At 47.2% G+C, this 22471-nt stretch overlaps 1 protein-coding gene across 1 annotated transcript in view; it reads right to left on the bottom strand.

The window, feature by feature from the left end:
* LOC110165238 (matrix-remodeling-associated protein 5-like) overlaps window positions 1–22471 on the bottom strand; it is a 112612-nt gene that overhangs the window by 28496 nt on the left and 61645 nt on the right. Inside the window, 3 exon segments of the mRNA XM_055150642.1 lie at window positions 1481–1634; window positions 2500–4885; window positions 19459–19610. Of these exon segments, the coding sequence (XP_055006617.1) occupies window positions 1481–1634; window positions 2500–4885; window positions 19459–19610 (2692 nt within the window).

Raw genomic sequence — 22471 nt, 5'->3', positions numbered from 1 at the left:
AGGACTAAACCAGGACTAAAACAGGACTAAACCAGGACTGAACCAGGACTAAACCAGGACTAAACCAGGACTAAACCAGGACTAAACCAGGACTGAACCAGGACTGAACCAGGACTAAACCAGGACTAAACCAGGACTAAACCAGGACTAAACCAGGACTGAAACCAGGACTGAAACCAGGACTAAACCAGGACTAAACCAGGACTGAAACCAGGACTAAACCAGGACTCTAAACCAGGACTAAACCAGGACTAAACCAGGACTGAACCAGGACTGAACCAGGACTAAACCAGGACTAAACCAGGACTGAACCAGGACTGAAAGGAAAACCAGGACTGAACCAGGACTGAAACCAGGACTAAACAGGTCTAAACCAGGACTGAACCAGGACTAAACCAGGACTGAAACCAGGACTAAACCAGGACTGAAACCAGGACTAAACCAGGACTAAACCAGGACTGAACCAGGACTGAACCAGGACTGAAACCAGGACTGAAACCAGGACTGAACCAGGACTAAACCAGGACTAAACCAGGACTGAACCAGGACTGAACCAGGACTAAACCAGGACTAAACCCAGGACTGAAACCAGGACTGGAAACCAGGACTAAACCAGGACTAAACCAGGTGAACCGTAAACCAGTCTCAGTCCTGGTTGACTGAGGTCAAGATCAGACCAGGACCGAGACCGGTTTAGTCCTGGTTTAGACCTGGTTTAGGACTGAGACCGGGACCTGGACTGAACTGGAGACCAGTTATTTCTGGTTTAGTCCTGGTTTAGACCTGGTTTAGGTCCTGGTTTAGTCCTGGTTTAGACTGGTTTAGACCTGGTTTGTCCTGGTTTAGTCCTGGTCCTGGTTTACCTGGTTTGACCTGGTCCTGGTTTAGTCCTGGTTTAGACCTGGTTTACCTGGTTTACCTGGTTTAGTCCTGGTTTGGTCCTGGTTTAGTCCTGGTTTACCTGGTTTAGTCCTGGTTTAGGTCCTGGTTTAGTCCTGGTTTAGACCTGGTTTAGTCCTGGTTTAGTCCTGGTTTAGTCCTGGTTTAGTCCTCCTGGTTTGGGTCCTGGTTTAGTCCTGGTTTAGTCCTGGTTTAGTCCTGGTTTAGTCCTGGTTTAGTCCTGGTTTAGTCCTGGTTTAGTCCTGTGGTTTAGACCTCCTGGTTTAGTCCTGGTTTGGTCCTGGTTTAGTCCTGGTTTAGTCCTGGTTTAGTCCTGGTTTAGTCCTGGTTTAGTCCTGGTTTAGGTTGGGTTTTTGGTTTTAGACCTGGTTTAGTCCTGGTTTCCTGGTTTATTTTTGGTTTTATTTTGAAAAACAAATGAACGAACGACCCACAGATTGAGCCTCAACCGGGAAAGTTACACAAACACTTTAACATTTACTCCAGTACAAACACCTCCAAACAGAACAGAACTTTTACTCTTTTACTCTTGTACTTTTACTCGTGTACTTGTACTTCCTCCGCAGAGCCGTGTACTCACCCGGGGGGAGAGCGGGAGCCTCGCGGGGGGAGGAGCCACGTGTGTCCGGCTGCTCTGTGAGTCCGGGATGGCGTTGGCGGATCCGGGCCTGGTCCGGTCCGTGGGGGGTCCACTCTGCCCCGGCGTCCCAGGAATGAGCCTCTGTCTGGGAGTACTGGACCTCCAAGGGTGTACTGAAGTACTTTTAGACGCAGTAGCAGTAGAAGTAGTAGTAGAAGTAGTAGTAGTAGTAGTTTAGCATTACTGTTCAATAATTTGTTTGTAAAAGTAGAAGTACTGGTTGTAGTACTAGTAGTAGCTGGAGTAGAAGTGGTAGTAGTAGTAGTAGTAGCTTTAGTAGAAGTTGTAGTACTTGTAGTAGCTGGAGTAGTTGTTGTTGTAGAAGTAGTAGATGGAGTAGAAGTTGTAGTAGTAGTAGTAGTAGTAGAGGTCGTCGTTGGAGTTTTAGTTGTAGTACTTGTAGTAGCTGGAGTAGTTGTTGTAGTAGTAGTACTAGTAGTAGTAGCTCGAGTTGAAGTTGTAGTACTAGTAGTAGGTGGAGTAGTTGTAGTAGTAGTAGTAGTAGTAGTAGTTGTAGTAGTAGTAGTAGTAGTTGGAGTAGTTGTAGTAGTAGTAGTAGGTGGAGTAGTTGTAGTAGTAGTAGTAGTTGTAGTAGTAGTAGTAGTAGTAGTAGTAGTAGTAGAGTAGTAGTAGTAGTAGCAGAAGCTGCAGTTGAAGTTGTAGTACTAGTAGGTGGAGTAGTTGTAGTAGTAGTAGTAGTAGGTGGAGTAGTTGTAGTACTAGTAGTAGTAGGTGGAGTAGTTGTAGTACTAGTAGTAGTAGCTGGAGTTGAAGTTGTAGTACTAGTAGCTGGGGTAGTAGTAGTAGTAGTAGAAGTAGTAGTAGTCGTAGTAGTAGTAACTGGAGTAGAGGTTGTAGTAGTCGACGTCGCAGTGCTTGTAGAAGTCGAAGTTGCAGTACTCGTCGCAGTTGTAGTACTTTGAATATCTTCCGTAGTAAAATCAGTAGACGGAGTAAACCTCGTCGTCGTCGTCGTCGCTCGAGTAACTGAACCGACGGCGAGGAGTGCGTCTCCGCTGCTCGGAGAGGAGGCGGAGGAACCGGCGGAGTCTGGCGGAGGAAGAGGACGACGACGAGGAGGAGGAGGTGGGAATCCAAACACGTTCGTTTCCGTGTCCGCGTCGGGTTCGCCTTCGGGTTTTTCCGCGTTTTTACTTTTACTCGAAGTCCTCCGGGAGCCGTGCGATCCGAGGAAGTCCGGTGTTGTTGTCGTTGTTGTCCCGAAACGCGAAGAGGACGTCGAAGTTGGAGGACTGAACGTTGAACTTGGACGCTTCGAGAACCTTATTTGGCTGGTTTCGGACGTAGACGGCATTTTGAGGCGATCCGGCGTGTCAGGGATCGGTCGCGTTGGGGTCACGGGTCGACCTCGCGTCCGGTGAAACATCCGTCTTCGACCCAAGTTCCTTCGGGCGTTCCAAGGACTAGACGGACGCAGGTTTGTCGGTCTTTCTTGCACTTTTGGAACAATTTCGCTGGTTGTCGTTATCACATTTCGAACGGTCGTTGAAGCAGTAGTCGCTGTAGTTGAAGTCGCGAATGTAGAAGTCGTAGTAATTTCTGTTTTCTGGCTTGTAGTTTCATCGAACTCAGTCGCATCTTCGTTGATTCTTGAGCTCCCGTCTGTTTCCACGTTTGTTTGCGACTCGGCCTCGTCCACGTTGACAGAGTAAACGGTCTCTTCCTCAAACGTCCTTCGGTCATCCCCGGACGAGGTTTCCGTTTCCTCGTGAACTTTGCTTTCGCTCTTCTCCGTTGGCGCAGCTGGCTGGTTGTCGCTCGCTGTAATCGCCTTCTCGCGTATCTTAGCCAACAGGTCCGCCCACTTTTTCGGATCGATCCTTTGTCTGTTGGGCGTTACTCTGTTCCTCCCCAAGAGCCGGTTCCTCCTCTCGTTCGCTGGCCGACTCCTCCCATTCCCTCGTCTTCTCTGATTGTTTAAAAATGGTCTCCTGTTTCTAACTTCTTCTTCTTCTCCTTCCTCATTCTCTTCCCCGTTTCCCGATCCCTCGTCCGGCCTCAACAGCGGCGCTCTTATCTTCGTCGACCTCCCGGCGGCGAACTGCGGCCTTCTGGGGAACGCTTTCTTGAGGAGCGGGGTCTGCAGCGGCTTTAGCTCGAGCCGCGTCGAGAGAGAGTCGCTGCTGTATTGGTTTACCGCGACGCACCTGTATTGACCGGCGTCCCTCAGGGAAGGCTTGGCGAGGGAGAGACTGCCGTTCGCTTCCACGGCGATGCCAAACGAGAGCGCTGAGCTGTGCCGGAGCAGATTTCCGTTTGGTAGAAGCCAGCTGGTGAAAGGCGGAGGCGATCCTGAGGCGTTGCATGAAATAGTGATGGGCTCTCCAATTAAAGCGCTTAACTCGACTGGTTCTCTTCTTGGAGACGCCGGCAGTTCGACTACGACCAATTGCACCGGCAGAATGTCTAGATCTTTCCCGTTAGAAGCTTTGCAGTAGTATAAACCGGAATCGGAAAGCTCCAGGTTTTCTAACATCAACCCCGAAGACAAAACTTTCCATCTGCTTTCCGAACTTGAAGAAGATGGCGTAATTTTCGAACCATCTGGGAAAATCCACTCGACTTTGTGCCCGCCAGAGCTGCGAATCGGACACGGCAGCTCAGTCGCGGTCCCCACCACCGCCGACACCCCTCTGAGCGTCCCGTTGGTCGAAATGAGCACCCACGGGCGACCGGCGGCGAGGTCGGACTGCGCGGACACCCTCGTGGACAGCACCAGGTGGACGGCGTGTCTGTCGGACTTGGCTCGGTTCAGCTGGATGCTCACGGCGGGTTGCAGGAGCCAGTGCGGCGAGGCGGCGATGGAAGCTTTGACGCCCGTGTGGTACTCGCCCTCCGCCTCGGGGGCTTGCCTGTAGCGGTACGCCAACGTCGGAGCTTTACTGAGCATCAGGCCCCTCTCGAGCCGCGCCGCAGACTCGCTGTAGTACGCCATGATCCGCCACAGCTTCTCGTAGCTCTGGCGTTCGGCGCGGCATTCCAAGGACAGCGATAAAGCGACGGAAAGCGGGAACGACTGGAACGAGGAGAGCGCCGAGGAAATGTCCGGGGAGGTGTACGTTCTCGAGACGTTACAGGCGACGTCCACGTTGAAGCCCTGCTGGTCGGACAGAGACAGGGACAGCGATCCGAGGGGAGCGTGGAAGGACTGGCGCGGGAGGACTTCGGGGAGGTCGGGCGGGTCCAGAGGGGGAACTCGTCCCGGGGCGGAGATGAGAGGAGCGGAGCAGGACAGGACGGGCTGGTCCAGAAGACCCTGGTGCTGCAGGGACGGGGGGGAGGCACAGACCGGGCACTGAGGACCTCCAGGGCATTTCATGACACCTGAAAAAAACACAAATGTGACGGTTAGTTTGGGTCACGCTGCGTTGGTGGTTTTCAGATTTCAGAAAGTGATGGGAGAAGGGGACAGTTTTTCCCTATTGATTACACTGAACTTTTATGAGAAATATCTAAAAAGTAAATAAAAAAAATGTTGAAGCTGATCATTTCTATAGATCTAGTGCACTGAACACTAGTGCACTAATGCAGACCAAGACCAGGACAAGACCAAGACCTCTGAGGGTCAAAACTGAGACCAAATCGAGACCATCTTTGTCATTTTTTTAACATTTTTTTTATACTTTAGAGTTATTTTGGCACATTTATATCAAAGTTTTTATATACATCTCTCCATTTGATCTGATGAATTTTCATTTAAGCTTAAAATAAGAGAAGGAAAACTGTGCTGCACTAAACACTTGTTTCACCTTTTCTGGATCCTCACCCACAGTTTGAGGATCCCGTCTTTAAACCAACTTCACTGGCACTTTACACAAAACTGTGAAGAAAGTGGGTTGGATTTCTAAAGCTGTTTTCTTAACTGGAGTCACATTCTCTTACTGGTTTATGACTTACAAACTTCAGCCACATGTGGCTGTAGGTCTGTTCTGTTTGGACATTTAACATGTTGCAAACACTTCGATCAGTTTTTGCAGTTTTATAGAACAGATCTGATCTGGCACCATGTGGACTCCTGAAAACTCTGATACTCTGATGTGTGTCTGTCACCACAAAACACTAAGACACACAATATGTGTCCATTCACATAAACGTGTGTCTGTGTGCACCACCTGCACACGTATAATGTGTGAAAAGTTTCACATGAACCAACAACACGACACAAACACAGAACAGACTGAACATCAGCAGAACATCCCTCTGTCACAGAGAGAACACCCCTCTGACACAGAGAGAACACCCCTCTGACACACAGAGAGAACACCCCTCTGACACATCTGACACAGAGAGAAACCCCTCTGTCACAGAGAGAGAACACCCCTCTGACACAGAGAGAACACCCCTCTGTCACACAGAGAGAACACCCCTCTGACACACAGAGAGAACACCCCTCTGTCACAGAGAGAACACCCTCTGTCACAGAGAGAACACCCCTCTGTCACACACAGAGAGAACACCCCTCTGTCACAGAGAGAACACCCCTCTGACACACAGAGAGAACACCCCTCTGTCACAGAGAGAACACCCCTCTGACACAGAGAGAGAACACCCCTCTGTCACACAGAGAGAACACCCCTCTGACACAGAGAGAACACCCCTCTGTCACAGAGAGAACACCCCTCTGTCACAGAGAGAGAACACCCCTCTGTCACAGAGAGAACACCCCTCTGTCACAGAGAGAACACCCTCTGTCACAGAGAGAAACACCCCTCTGACACAGAGAGAGACACACCCCTCTGTCACAGAGAGAACACCCCTCTGACACAGAGAGAGAACACCCCTCTGTCACACAGAGAGAACACCCCTCTGTCACAGAGAGAACACCCCCTCTGACACAGAGAGAACACCCTCTGTCACAGAGAGAACACCCCTCTGTCACAGAGAGACACCTCTGTCACAGAGAGAACACCCCTCTGACACAGAGAGAAACCCCTCTGACACAGAGAGAACACCCCTCTGACACAGAGAGAGAACACCCCTCTGTCACAGAGAGAGACACACCCTCTGTCACACAGAGAGAACACCCCTCTGTCACACAGAGAGAACACCCCTCTGACACAGAGAGAACACCCCTCTGTCACAGAGAGAGAACACCCCTCTGACACAGAGAGAACACCCTCTGACACAGAGAGAACACCCCTCTGACACAGAGAGAAACACCCCTCTGACACAGAGAGAACACCCTCTGTCACAGAGAGAGAACACCCCTCTGACACAGAGAGAACACCCTCTGACACAGAGAGAACACCCCTCTGACACACAGAGAGAACACCCCTCTGTCACAGAGAGAACACCCCTCTGTCACACAGAGAGAACACCCCTCTGTCACAGAGAGAACACCCCTCTGTCACAGAGAGAACACCCCTCTGACACAGAGAGAACACCCCTCTGACACACAGAGAGAACCCCCCTCTGACACAGAGAGAACACCCCTCTGACACACAGAGAGAACACCCCTCTGACACAGAGAGAACACCCCTCTGACACAGAGAGAACACCCTCTGTCACAGAGAGAGAACACCCCTCTGTCACACAGACAGAGAGAACACCCCTCTGACACAGAGAGAACACCCCTCTGACACACAGAGAGAACACCCCTCTGACACAGAGAGAACACCCCTCTGTCACAGAGAGAACACCCCTCTGTCACACAGAGAGAGAACACCCCTCTGTCACAGAGAGAACACCCCTCTGTCACAGAGAGAACACCCCTCTGTCACAGAGAGAACACCCCTCTGACACAGAGAGAACACCCCTCTGACACAGAGAGAGAACACCCCTCTGACACAGAGAGAGAACACCCCTCTGTCACAGAGAGAACACCCCTCTGACACAGAGAGAGAACACCCCTCTGTCACAGAGAGAACACCCCTCTGACACACAGAGAGAACACCCCTCTGACACAGAGAGAACACCCCTCTGTCACAGAGAGAACACCCCTCTGACACAGAGAGAACACCCCTCTGTCACAGAGAGAACACCCCTCTGACACAGAGAGAGAACACCCCTCTGACACACAGAGAGAACACCCCTCTGTCACAGAGAGAACACCCCTCTGACACAGGGAGAACACCCCTCTCAGTCTGTTTTTTGAGCATTAGTTTATTCATATTATCCGTGCAGTTTTAAGTTTCATTTCTGTAAAACATAAATAAATCTGTTCTGTTCTGTTTGGACACAGAGTCGAGTCGTCGTTGCTCTGAGTCGCTGCTCGTCTTAATCCAGTGTTAATCAAAGTAACAACTGAACCTCGTCGTCGGTTCATGAAAAGTCTGTTTTTACACTCGTCGTTTCCCTCGGCTCAAAATCAGCTGCTGCAGCTTCACACTTCCTTGTTTTTACTGCTCATGTGACGTTGGGACGTTTCAGGCGGTTTTGTGTTTCTGTGTGGACAGGAAACACTTTGATTGTGAACACAGAAAAGACGTGAGTGGACAAAAATCGTTTCCGATACAGTGATACGTTGATACAGTGATGGTGATACGGTGATACGGTGATACGGTGATACGCTGATACGCGGATTCGTTTCAGTGTAAACGAACTCTTAACTGCCCAGTCAGACCAGAAAGAGAGGATTTGGTTGTAACTGTAACAGGTCAGTCCCTCTCACCTTCATATTGAAAATCAAACTCTAACACACGAACACTCAGACGGGTCACAGACTCCGGAAATCTGCTCTTTAAATCCATTTTGTATTTTTTCTTGAGTTTTCAAACCATTTTAAAGCTTTTTTTGTCAGTATTTGCTCATGTATCAGTGCAGCTCTTTCCTCACAATAATCAGGTTTGAGAATCACAAGGACAAACAGGAGAGAGGAGGTTCTGGGTCAGATTGATAAAACGGTCAGTCTGTCACAAAAACACGTTTTGAAGTGCAAAATATTATATTGAATAAATGATCATATTGAAACTTATTTATTCCACTGACACGACGACCCTGAAGCACCATTACCCCACAAAAAAGACTCCAAACTGTTAGAACGTACGAGCTGCAATCAATAAATCAATCAATAAATAAATAAATATCAGAATGAAACACTCTGCTGATGTGTTTATACAGACGTTCAGGGATCATTTCACCAACTGCTGTCATCTTTCACATTGAATTCTATTTATTTGCCACTTTTGTAAATTATTTTTTATCATTATAATAAATAAATGTTTTTTGTTTACACTGTTGACAGTTTGGAACATTTGGTTGTTTGTCGATTTCTAAACTACAGCAGCTTTTACACAGAACATGACCCCAGGAAGACACGGGGAGGGAGGGCATCTGACACACAGGGAGGGCATCTGACACACAGGGAGGGAGGGCATCTGACACACAGGGAGGGAGGGCATCTGACACACAGGGAGGGATCTGACACACAGGCATCTGACACACAGGGAGGGAGGGACACACAGGGGAGGGAGGCATCTGACACACAGGGAGGGAGGGCATCTGACACACAGGGAGGGAGGGCATCTGACACACAGGGAGGGAGACACACACAGGGAGGGAGGGCATCTGACACACAGGGAGGGCATCTGACACACAGGGAGGGAGGGCATCTGACACACAGGGAGGGAGGGCATCTGACACACAGGGAGGGAGGGCATCTGACACACACAGGGAGGGCATCTGACACACAGGGAGGGCATCTGACACACAGGGAGGGCATCTGACACACAGGGAGGGCATCTGACACACAGGGACATTTCAGGCTGATAAAAGTGGAAGCTGAAAAACAGACGGGCTGAACACAAACAGGTGCAGGGACCTGAAAGCCCCTGAATCCATCGACCGTGTGACAAAGAAACCAACTCCTGTAAAAACCTAAATATCTGTAGAATTGAACATATTAAAGAAAGAATAAGAGTCGTCCTGGATCTACACTCTCAGGACCCCCCAGTTTCCAGGAGTTGGATTTCTCCCTCTTCCTTTAAAATCACAAGCTTTAAATCTGCAATCATTTCCTATTTTTAACATCTTTGTCTCCACGACACTGTTTAAGATCAGCCCTCTAATATATATATATATATATATATGTTATATACATGTTGTATCTGTAGTACTTTTGTATTTTTTGTTTTCTTGTTGGGAATTGTACTATTTATATCCTGTATCTTGTATTAAATCTTATCTTAAAAAACTCTAAACTCTGTACATGTCCCATCCCAGTTTTGTATTTAAACTGGTCCAACACTGAAAAGCACCAAAATGACAATTTTGCACAATCTGTGTTCATCCAAGAAGCTCTGCCCCTTAAAGTTTCAATATTTCAGAAACTGTTTGTAGTTTAACACACAGAGTCTGCAGCTTTTACACAGATGAACCTGTGTGTAGAAACAAACATGTTGAGCTCCAAACTGTCGTTTTGATCTAATGGTGTTTGACCCTCGTGGGGGGGGCTCTGTGTGACGTGTCCTGTGTGGGGCTCTGTGTGACGTGTCCTGTGTGGCCTCGTGGGGGGGGCTCTGGGAGTGTGGGGTCCGGGGCCCTTTGGTAAGGACTGTCTGCAGCCTGTTCCTGCCATGTTGGACTTCGCCAGGGCCGCCCCTGTCACTGGTTCTTGTTCATTGTATTTATGGACAGAAGTTCAGGGGCCGGTCAGGGGCCGGTTTGGGGACCACAGGATCGTCTCTGCTGTTTGCAGTGATGCGATCGTTGTATTGGACCTTTGTGGTGAAGAGGAGCTGAGCCGAAAGGCAAAGTTCTAGTTTTACTGCTCAGTCTGTGTTCCTCCCCTCACCTGTGGTCACGCGCTCCCTTAGAGAGAGTGAGGAGCTCAGAGTAGAGCCACTGCTCCTTCACGCTGAGAGGAGCGGCTGAGGAGAGGGCGTCTGTTCTGATGTCTCCTGGACGCCTCCCTGCGGAGGTGTTCATGTCCCACCAGAATCAGGACCCGGGGAAGACCCAGGACACACTGGAGGGACGATGTCTCTGGACTTGGACTGGGAACACCTCAGGTCCCCCTGGAGGAGCTGGAGGAAGTGTGTGTGGACGGGGAAATCTGGGAGTCCATGTTCAGGCTACTGCCCCCACGACCTGGTCCTGGGTAAAGTGGAAGAAAATGGCTGGATGGATCCTATGTGTTTCTGTTTCTCTGGTCTCTTTCTCAAGGTCTGGACTCTCTCTGGACTCTCTCTGGACTCTTTCTCGAGGTCTGGACTCTCTCTGGACTCTCTCTGGTCTCTTTCTCCGTGGACTGGACTCTCTCTGGAAACAACTTCTCTGGACTGTGTTTCGTTCCGCCCGTGGGGACCGTCGTGTCTTCGCCGTGGCAGCTCCTCCAAATCCGCATTAGCCTTTTCCGTGGCATCTTAATTAGGATCCTCCCATCTCGTCACGAATCTGCCGAACGCGCGGAACTTCATTACGAGCCCGTTTTCCAGGCCTGTGCAAACACTGGGGCTGTCACGGCGGATTAGGCACGGCCGGCGGGTCGGTCGAGCGGTCGGGTCGGGCGGCGCAGAGCGGAGACAGGGACACGACGAGGCCAAAGGGACAGAGGAGGATTAGAGGGACGAGGGGAGCGCGAGGGTCTTTAGTCCTCGAGCGGATCATGTGCGTAATGTTTGACTTTGATTTAAAGCGCTTCATTACGATTCGACACGGGCGATGTTCGGACACTCGATACGTGTGCGTCGCCCAAACACGTGTGGAAGAACTCGCCGTGTTCACGCTCGCGCAAACACGAGGAGCTGTCAGATTATCAGAGCGACGATCTGGAGGGTGGGGAGCGTCAAACGGAGACTCGTCCTTCACTTCTGTCACGCAGAGGCAAAAAGGTAAAAGGTTAAATAAATAAAAGGAATCGAACGGTCAAGAGAAGGTGAGGGACCATGTGGCTGAGGGGTTTTTCAGGGAGCAGGAGGCACCAAACCCCCTGGGCCGTGGACCAGAACCAGAACTAAACTAGAACTAAAACCAGGACTAAACCAGAACTAAACCAGAACTAAAACCAGGACTAAACCAGAACTAAACTAGAACTAAAACCAGGACTAAAACCAGAACTAAAACCAGGTTTAAACCATGGACTAAACCAGGACTACACCAGGAAATAAACCAGGTCTACACCAGGACTTAAAACTAGATTTAACCAGCTCTCAACCAGGTGTAAACCAGGACTAACACCAGGACTAAACCAGGACTACACCAGGACTAAACAGGTCTTAAACCAGGACTACACCAGGTCTAAACCAGGACTAAACCAGGACTAAACCAGGTCTTAAACCAGGACTAAACCAGAACTAAAACCAGGATTAACCAGGATTTAACCAGGACTAAACCAGGTCTAAATCAGGACTAAATCAGGTCTAAACCATGACTAAACCAGGACTACACCAGAAATAAACCAGGTCTACACCAGGACTAAAACTACATTTTACCAGGTCTAAACGAGGTCTAAAATCAGGACTAAAACAGAACTAAACCAGAACTAAAACCAGGACTAAACTAGGTCGTAAACCAGGCCTACACCAGAACTAAACCAGGCATAAACCAGGATGTGACCAGGACTAAACCAGGTCTAAATCAGGACTAAACCAGGTCTACACCAGAACTAAACCAGATCTACAACCTGGACTAAACCAGAATTAAACTAAGACTAAGCCAGGTCTAAACCAGGACTAAAACCAGGACTAAAGCAGAACTAAACCAGAACTAAATTAGAACTAAAACCAGAACTAAACCAGGTCTAAAACAGGTCTAAAACCAGAACTAAACCAAAACTAAACCAGGACTAAACCAGGTCTAAACCAGATCTAAACTAGAACTAAAACCAGGTCTAAAACAGAACTAAAACCAGGACTACAACAGGATTTAACCAGGTCTAAATCAAACCGTGTGGACTGCGCCTCCTTGTTCACTCCCAAAATAAAAATACTAAAAGACATTTTTATTTTATTTTTGAAAATCAAGATCAACATGACTCATAAACTCCCTCAGCCCCACGACCAGAACATCAGGACCAGGATCAGGAAGAAATAAGGTCCCCACATTTAACTCATGGTTATTTTAACGAAAAAAAAAAAAAAAAAAACTCTAGAAAAACTTCATAAAACTTAACAGAACTTCATAAAAGGTCCAAATGATCAATTTAATCTGAAAAAATGTGATCACTTTTTACACAAACTGACACCAAATGTTTAAAGCTGCACTGTGGAATGTTCTCGCTTTGTCTTGAATGTTCCACAGTACGGCATTAAACCTTTATAAATCTCCACGGAGACCAAACCGGACCAAGATCCAGGTCAGAATCAGTCAGAATTAACGTTTTTTTTTTGAAGTATTTTTGAGCTTTAAACCCACCTCTGATTTAATAAAAGTAAAGTCGAGTTTAAAGTCACACTGTGGAACATTCCGGGCAGAGAAATGTCTCTCAAAACCCACCAAACAAGCTGATAATTTCTTAAAAAAAATAAAAAATTTGATTAAAAACAGAAGAAACAGAAACACATGTCGCAGGATTCTTGTATTAGTTCAGCTGTTCCTTTTTCAGACTTTAACACTTGTTGATGCTCCCGGGCATGTCTCGTTTTTACTCCAGAAAAAAACAGAGCCGAGCTGAATAATAAAGACAGTCCAGCGCCTCTTTCTTTTCTTTCTCTCTCCGTCTCTTTTTAAAGCCGAAATTAAACACCTAAAATCTTCTGTGTTCACGTTCACGAAGCAGAAACTGAAAGAGGAACAAGGAAACAGCCGCAGCTCAAAGCGTCGATTCACCGAGAAAAACTCCTCAGAGACCGAAACAAAACTGATCCAAATGCGGTAAAAATAAAAGCACGAGTGACGTCGAGTCTGTGTGTCGCTGATTTATTTGTTTTTCAAAATAAAAACAAAAATTATAAAATGAAAAAGCAACTGTTTTCTTCATTATTTGTCTCCAAAAGCAAAATGAAAAAAAAAAAAAAAAAAACAGATAATGATTCGATTTTTCCGTTTTTGATTTTGTGTTTAAATGAAAAATGGAAAAAAACGGATAATGGACTAAACCAGGACTAAACTAAACCAGGACTAAACCAGGACTAAACCAGGACTAAAACAGGGACAAAACCAGGACTAAACCAGGTCTGAACCAGGACTAAAACCAGGGCTAAACCAGGATAAACCAGGCTAAACCAGGACTAAACCAGGTCTAACAAGGACTAAACCAGGGCTAAACCAGGACTAAACCAGGACTAAACCAGGACTAAACCAGGACTAAACCAGGACTAAACCAGGACTAAACCAGGACTAAACTAAACCAGGACTAAACCAGGACTAAACTAAACCAGGACTAAACCAGGACTAAACCAGGACTAAAACCAGGACTAAACCAGGACTAAACCAGGACTAAAACAGGACTAAACCAGGACTAAACCAGGACTAAACCAGGACTAAACCAGGACTAAACAGGACTAAACCAGGACTAACCAGGTCTAACCAGGACTAAACAAGACTAAACAGGACTAAACCAGGACTAAACCAGGACTAAAAAGACTAAAAACCAGCTAAACCAGACTAAACCAGGACTAACCAGGACTAAACAAGGACTAAACCAGGTCTAAACCAGGACTAAACCAGGACCAAAACAGGACTAAACCAGGACTAAACCAAGGACTAAACCAGGTCTAAAACAGGACTAAACCAGGACTAAACCAGACTAAACCAGGACTAAACCAGGTCTAAACCAGGACTAAACCAGGACTAAACCAGGATTAAACCAGGTAAACCAGGTAAACCAGGACTAAACCAGGACTAAACCAGGTCTAAACCAGGACTAAACCAGGACTAAACCAGGACTAAACCAGGATTAAACAGGTCTAAACCAGGTCTAAACCAGGACTAAACCAGGTCTAAACCAGGAAACTAAACCAGGACTAAAACTAAGGTCTAAACAGGTTAAACCAGGAAACCAGGACTACAGGTCTAAACCAGGTAAAGGACTAAACAGGACTTAAACAGAAGTAAAACAGGACTAAACCAAGACTGAACCAGGACTAAACCAGGTCTAAACCAGACTAAACCAGGACTAACCAGGATAAACTAAACCAGACTGAATGAGGACTAAAGGTCTAAACAGGAAACCAGGAAAACAGGTAAACCAGGACTAAACCAGGTCTAAACCAGGACTAAAACCAGGACTAAACCAGGACTAAACCAGGTAAACCAGGACTAACCAGGACTAAACCAGGTCTGAACCAGGACTAAACCAAAACTAAACCAAGACTGAAATGGGACTGACCAGTCTAAACCAGGTAAACCAGTTAAACCAGGTAAACCAGAAAACCAGGAAACTAAACCAGGACTAAACCAGGACTAAACCAAAACTCTAACCAGGACTAAAACAGGGAAGTAAAACAGGACTAAACCAAGACTGAACCAGGACTAGGTTAAACCAGGTCTAAACCAGGACTAAACCAGGACTAAACCAGGATAAAACCAGGACTAAACCAGGTCTAAACCAGGACTTAAACCAGAAACCAGGTCTAAAAGGTTAAACAGGACTAAACCAAGACTGAAACTAAACCAGGTCTAAACCAGGAGTAAAACAGGACTAAACCAGGTCTAAACCAGGACTGATCTAGGACTAAAACAGGACTGAAGATTCTGTGCCAGTGAAAGGTAAAAGTGAGGACCGCTGTGTGACGATCGTAGTTGTCGTCGTTGTCGCGTCGTCGCTCGAACGATAAATCTCTTTGGGAAACACTCGTTCGCTCGTGAATATTAAAGAGTCACACAAACTGAACAAACTCACTGGACACAACCGTTACACTTCTAATTCCAACAACATCTCCATGGAGACGGGCAGGTAGAAAAGTGACACAGTGGACCTTTAACAGCGGGTACGTATCGCTCCACTGCACATGAGCCGTCCTGTGTTTTGGCTCTTCGTGTCTGGGCCAGTTTAATTCCAGCTCGTCTTTCATGTGAGACTAAACCTGAAGATAAAACCTGAACTCTGGCAACAACAGAGCGGAGCCAGAGGGTGGAGAAGGTGGAGAAGGTGGAGAAGAGTGTGTGGAGAAGAGTGTGGAGAAGAGTGTGGAGAAGGTGGAGAAGAGTGTGGAGAAGAGAGTGGAGAAGAGTGTGGAGAAGAGTGTGGAGAAGAGTGTGGAGAAGGTGAGAAGAGTGTGGAGAGAGTGTGGAGAGAGAGAGTGTGTGTGAAGAGTGTGGAGAAGGTGGAGAAGAGTGTGGAGAAGAGTGTGGAGAAGAGTGTGGAGAAGAGTGTGGAGAAGAGTGTGGAGAAGAGAGAAGGTGTGAAGAAGGTGGAGAAGAGTGGAGAAGGTGGAGAAGGGTGTGTGAGAGAGAGAGTGTGGAGAAGGTGGAGAAGAGTGTGGAGAGAGTGTGGAGAAGAGAAGGGGTGGAGAAGAGTGGAGAAGAGTGTGGAGAAGAGTGGGAGAAGTGTGGAGAAGGTGGAGAAGAGTGTGGAGAGGTGGAAGAGAGTGTGGAGAAGGTGGAGAAGAGTGTGGAAGAAGAGTGTGAAGAAGAGAGTGGAGAGAGTGTGAGAAGGTGGAGAAGAGTGTGGAGGAGAGAGTGTGGAGAAGGTGGAGAAGGTGGAGAAGAGTGTGGAGAAGAAGGTGGAGAAGAGTGTGGAGAAGGTGTGAGAAGAGTGTGAAGAGTGTGTGGAGAAGAGTGTGGAGAAGGTGGAGAAGGGTGGAGTGTGTGGAAGAGAGTGTGGAGAGAGGTGGAGAAGAGTGTGTGGAGAAGGTGGAGAAGAGTGTGGAGAAGTGGAGAAGAGTGGAGAAGAGTGTGGAGAAGAGTGTGGAGAAAGAAGTGGAGAAGAGTGGTGGAGAAGAGTGTGGAGAAGAGTGTGGAGAAGAGGGTGGAGAAGAGTGTGGAGAAGAGTGTGGAGAAGGTGGAGAAGAGTGTGGAGAAGAGTGGAGAAGAGAGAAGTGTGGAGAAGGTGGAGAAGAGTGTGGAGAAAGAGTGTGAGAAGAGAAGAGTGTGGAGAAGAGTGTGGAGAAGGTGGAGAAGAGTGTGGAGAGAAAGGTGTGGAGAGGTGGAGAGTGTGGAGAAGAGGGTGGAGAAGAGTGTGGAGAAGAGTGTGGAGAAGGTGGAGAAGGTGAGAGAGTGGAGAGTGAGAAGGTGTGAGAGAGTGTGGAGAAGAGTGTGGAGAAGAGGGTGAAGAAGAGTGTGTGAAGAGTGTGGAGAAGGTGGAGAAGAGTGTGGAGAAGAGTGTGGAGAAGAGTGTGGAGAAGAGTGTGGAGAAGAGTGTGGAGAAGAGTGTGGAGAAGAGTGTGGAGAAGAGGGTGAGAAGAGTGTGTGAAGAGTGTGGAGAAGGTGGAGAAGGTGAAGAGTGTGGAGAAGAGTGTGGAGAAGAGTGTGGAGAAGAGTGTGGAGAAGAGTGTGGAGAAGAGTGTGGAGAAGAGTGTGAGAAGAGTGTGGAGAAGAGAGTGTGAAGAGTGTGGAGAAGAGTGTGGAGAAGAGTGTGGAGAAGAAGAGAGTGTGGAGAAGAGTGTGTGAAGAGTGTGGAGAAGAGGTGGAGAAGAGTGTGGAGAAGAGTGTGGAAGAAGAGTGTGGAGAAGGTGGAGAGTGTGGAGAAGAGTGTGGAGAAGAGGGTGATGAAGAGTGTGTGAAGAGTGTGGAGAAGGTGGAGAAGGTGAAGACTGTGGAGAAGAGGGTGGAGAAGAGTGTGGAGAAGAGTGTGGAGAAGGTGGAGAAGGAGAAGAGTGTGGAGAAGAGGGTGGAGAAGGTGGAGAAGAGTGTGTGGAGAAGAGTGTGTGGAGAAGGTGGAGAAGAGTGTGGAGAAGAGTGGAGAAGAGTGTGGAGAAGGTGGAGAAGAGTGTGGAGAAGAGTGTGAGAGAAGAGTGGAGAAGAGTGTGGAGAAGGTGTGAGAAGTGTGGAGAAGTGTGGAGAAGAGTGGAGAAGAGTGTGGAGAAGGTGGAGAAGAGTGTGTGTGGAGAAGAAGAGTGTGGAGAAGAGTGTGGAGAAGAGTGTGGAGAAGAGTGTGTGGAGAAGAGTGTGGAGAAGAGTGTGGAGAAGAGTGGAGAAGAGTGTGTGGAGAAGGTGGAGAAGAGAGAGTGTGGAGAAGAGTGTGGAGAGAGTGTGGAGAAGTGTGGAAGAGTGTGGAGAAGAGTGTGGAGAAGAGTGTGTGTGGAGAAGAGTGTGTGGAGAAGAGTGTGGAGAAGGTGGAGAAGAGTGTGGAGAAGAGTGTGGAGAAGAGTGTGGAGAGAAGTGTGGAGAAGAGTGTGAGAAGGTGGAGAGAAGGAGAAGTGTGGAGAAGAGTGTGGAGAAGAGTGTGAGAAGAGTGTGTGAGAAGAGTGTGGAGAAGAGTGTGGAGAGAGTGTGTGGAGAAGGTGGAGAAGAGTGTGGAGAAGGTGGAGAAGAGTGTGGAGAAGAGTGTGGAGAAGAGTGGAGAAGAGTGTGAGAGAAGAGTGTGGAGAAGAGTGTGAGAGAAGAGTGTGGAGAAGTGGAGAAGAGTGTGAAGAAGAGGGTGGAGAAGGTGGAGAAGAGGGAGTGGAGAAGAGTGTGGAGAAGGTGGAGAAGAGTGTGGAGAAGAGTGTGGAGAAGAGTGTGGAGAAGAGGTGTGTGGAGAAGGTGGAGAAGAGTGTGGAGAAGAGTGTGGAGAAGAGAAGAGTGTGGAGAAGGTGGAGAAGAGGTGTGTGGAGAAGGTGGAGAAGAGTGTGTGGAGAGGTGGAGAAGAGTGTGGAGAAGGTGAGTGTGGAGAAGAGTGTGGAGAAGAGTGTGGGAGAAGGTGGAGAAGAGTGGAGAAGAGTGTGGAGAAGAGTGTGAGAAGAGTGTGGAGAAGAGTGGAGAAGAGTGTGAGAAGAGAGGGTGGAGAGGTGGAGAGAGTGTGGAGAAGGTGGAGATGTGGAGAAGAGTGGAGAAGAGTGGAGAAGAGTGTGGAGAAGAGTGGGAGAAGATGTGGAGAAGAGTGTGGAGAGAGTGTGGAGAAGAGTGTGAAGAAGAGGGTGGAGAAGGTGGAGAAGAGTGTGGAGAAGGTGGAGAAGGTGAAGACAGTGGAGAAGAGGGTGGAGAAGAGTGTGGAGAAGAGTGTGGAGAAGGTGGAGAAGGTGAAGAGTGTGGAGAAGAGGGTGGAGAAGTGGAGAAGAGTGTGGAGAAGAGTGTGGAGAAGGTGGAGAGTGTGGAGAAGAGGTGGAGAGAAGAGTGTGGAGAAGAGTGTGGAGAAGAATGGGAGAAGAGTGGAGAGAGAGTGTGAGAGAAGAGGGTGGAGAAGGTGGAGAAGAGTGTGGAGAAGAGTGTGGAGAAGGTGGAGAAGGTGAAGAGTGTGGAGAAGAGGGTGGAGAAGAGTGTGAGAAGAGTGTGGAGAAGAGGGTGGAGAAGAGTGTGAGAGAGAGTGTGGAGAAGAGTGTGGAGAAAGTGGAGAAGAGATGTGAAGAAGAGAGGGTGGAGAAGTGGAGAGGGTGGAGAAGGTGGAGAAGAGTGTGGAGAAGAGGGCGGAGAAGGTGGAGAAGATGGAGGGTGGAGAAGGTGGAGAAGGTGAAGAAGGTGAAGAAGGTGGATAAGGTTGAGAAGGTGGAGACGGTGGAGTTTGTGGAGAGCGTGGAGTTTGTGGAGAGCGTGGAGTTTGTGGAGAGTGTGGAGTTTGTGGAGAGTGTGGAGTTTGTGGAGAGTGTGGAGTTTGTGGAGAGTGTGGAGTTTGTGGAGAGTGTGGAGTTTGTGGAGAGCGTGGAGTTTGTGGAGAGCGTGGAGTTTGTGGAGAGTGTGGAGTTTGTGGAGAGTGTGGAGTTTGTGGAGAGTGTGGAGTTTGTGGAGAGCGTGGAGTTTGTGGAGAGTGTGGAGTTTGTGGAGAGTGTGGAGTTTGTGAAGAGTGTGGAGTTTGTGGAGAGCGTGGAGTTTGTGGAAGAGTGTGGAGTTTGTGGAGAGCGTGGAGTTTGTGGAGAGCGTGGAGTTTGTGGAGAGCGTGGAGTTTGTGGAGAGGTGGAGTTTGTGGAGAGAGAGTGGAGTTTGTGGAGAACGTGTCGGGGCACCTGGGTTGGAGATGGTCCAGTCCAGGAGCCAGTTCATGTGACAGTCGCAGGTCCAGGGGTTGGCGTGCAGGACCAGAGTCTCCAGCAGAGGCGCTGTGTCCAGAAGATCTCTGCTCACAGACGACAGGCTGTTGTTGGACACGTCCAAGTGTCTGTGGAGACAAACACACAAACGTCAGAATACTCAAGTACTCTCACGCCTCACAGCAACAAGGTTCCAGGTCCTTTCAGGTTTCTCCTCGTGTCTGGAGGAGTTTCCTCCGGTTTTCCCAAAACCTGCTCCAGGTCTCCAGGAAAAACAGTTGATATGTCAAGGTCAGTTAAACACAAACAGTTAATGAACCTGTTCAGAGACGACAGGTGGAAATTAACACTGGTGCTACAACCTGGAACAATGCAAATAAATAAAAAAATAAATAAATAAAATAAATAAAATACTCAAGTAACTTTTTAATAAAATGACATCTCTCAGAGTAGTTTTCAGACACTGCAACTTTAAGTTTTAATGTCGATTCCTCGTCACAAACAAATGTGTGTGTCGTTCGTTCATTTGTTTTTTAAAATAAAATCAAAATTAAGAAAACGAAAAAACTATTTTCTTCATTATTTGTCTCCAAAACCAAAATGAAAAAAACTGAAAATGATTCGTTTTTTCCAGTTTTTGTGTTTTGTGTTTAAATGAAGAATGGAAAAAAACAGATAATGAACTGAACCAGGACTGAACTGGTCTCAGTCCTGGTCTGGTCCTAGTCTCAGTCTCGGTCTGGTCCCCGGTTCTGGTCTCAATCCGGTCTGGTCCCGGTCTGATTCCGGTCTGGTCCCGATTCCGATCTCAGTCTGGGTTTGGTCACGATCTCAGTCCCGGTCTGGTCCCGGTTTCTCAGTCCTGGTTTAGTCCTGGTTTAATCCTGGTTAAGTCCTGGTTTAGTCCTGGTTCAGTCCTGGTTCAGTCCTGGTTTAATCCTGTTTTAGTCCTGGTTCAGTCCTTTCGCCATTTTTTCCATTTTTCATTTAAACACAAAATTAAAAACTGAAAAAAAAAAAATCATTATCTTTTTTTTTCATTTTGGTTTTGGAGACAATTTATTTTTAATTTTTTATTATTATTATTTTTGGTTTTATTTTGAAAAACAAATGACACACGGACTGAAAAACTTTTGAGCACTACAAACTGTTTACAATGAACTGTTTCTGTTTTTCACCTTTTTAAGACACACACAAAAAATCTAAATTTAAGTCGTGCTTCTTTCTTTCCGCTGTTCTACAAGTGTCAAAAGTTTTACGTGGACAAAATGAAACAGTCTGAACATTTGTTTTTTCTCGCGTCTCCTTCAGATCTGATTCAGTTTTGCCTCGTCTCTGCGTCCGTCTCTGAAAACACCATTTTCTTTTGTTTACTTTTTTATCGTCTCAATGTATTGAAATCAAATCTGCTGCTTTGTTTTTTTGCTTGAACCTTTCTGACCCGCCTGGACTTTCATTTTCTATTCGGTAAAACAGAAACTTCAAATCACTTTTATCTGGTTTGGAAAAAAAACAAAACAAATAGCTTTAGAATTTTGAGAGGCTGAGGACTTTAACTTCAGCATTTGGGAACAATTTGTCAAAGAGTTTTAAGACAGATGGAAAACTCAAGAAAAAAATACAACAATGGATTTAAAGAGCACATTTTCAGGAGCCTGTGATCAGGGTGAGTGTTCATGGTGCTGTTCATGTTATTTGAGAGGGACTTGTTTAAAAGCACAGATCACATCATCTGTTGCAGTTCCAATTGTCCTATTTTTCAGACTATAAGCTGCACTTAAAGGGCCCATCTCATGTAAAATCAAATTTTCAGATCTTTTTTACCTTCTCAGAGTGATGTGTGGCCTTGCATTTGTCGCCCAAGTGTTTTTTAGATTGATTTGGCTTTTCTTTTTTTTTTTAAATTGGAGAGTATTACTGCCACCCTCCCACATGACAACGAACTAAAGCTGCTACAACGACGACGTGGCAGATTCACCTATGACACATCTGACGTAACAGAAAACTCTTCGCCACCTCCTCCAGTGAACACGATGTAATAAATTGATCTACTAGTGTTTATTAAAACTTTACCAGTCAGTAATGTTCAGTTGATGTGGACTCGGTGCTTGAGCTTCGTGCTCCTCAAAGTCCTCGTCCGATTCTGGGTCCAACACATGCGGCTGAACGCGCTGTATCTCCATGATGAATAAAAGTTTATTCCTGCCGCTGTCAGGGTCACGTCTGTCTCCCCTCCCTCCCTGAGATGGCGGAGGAAGGGCGGCTCACTCAGAGTCTACGTCACGTTTGGAGGGCGGAGCCTGTGCTTTCTCAGGACGGACGGGGGGAGGAGCAATAGTCGGACTTTCGTAGTTCCTTGTCTGTGAATGACTCCAAGACATCAGGAAGATTTCAGAACTATTGTGTCATGGATGTTCCAAAACCCAAACCGTGCAGAAGATACAATGTGAAAAGAATTATTTTACATCAGATGGACACTTTAAATCTTTTAATTTTCTCAAAACTCGACAGTGCCTTATGTATTAATTCTGGTTTCTGACCTTGAACTGATTTTCTGTGGTTCACGGCGCTCAAAAATCTGTCAAAATGTTTTAATATGACTTTGGTAAACTACGATGCCGCACCGCCTGATGGAGTGTTACGACTGCTGGAGTCAGACACATTCACCAAGACAGGGAGGAAACGCCGAGCGAGTTACACCACGACGGACGCCTGGACTCAGGGTCAGACTCAAGTGTCGTCCGAACTTCACGAAGACCCGAATCATCACTGAACAGAGAAGCAACAGCGACGAGACTCGGTTAATGACATTGTGTTCGTGATTTAACCGTGTTGGATGAAAGTTCGTCAAGGAGCATCAAACAACTTTAACTTGTTAGACGACTTTTTTTTGGGTTGTTGTACTTTTTCATTTGTTCTGTTAGTGTTAAAATACAGCGGTAGAGGTTCATTTACAGTTTGTCATGTTCAGCCTTTAATTGTGTCATTA

This window comes from Boleophthalmus pectinirostris, unplaced genomic scaffold (genome assembly GCF_026225935.1).
Source record: "Boleophthalmus pectinirostris isolate CB_2022bp ecotype Guang Dong unplaced genomic scaffold, ASM2622593v1 HiC_scaffold_1, whole genome shotgun sequence".
NCBI classification, from domain to species: domain Eukaryota; kingdom Metazoa; phylum Chordata; class Actinopteri; order Gobiiformes; family Gobiidae; genus Boleophthalmus; species Boleophthalmus pectinirostris.
Note: the sequence above shows the minus strand (reverse complement) of the source record. Positions and strands in the feature narration are given on the sequence as shown.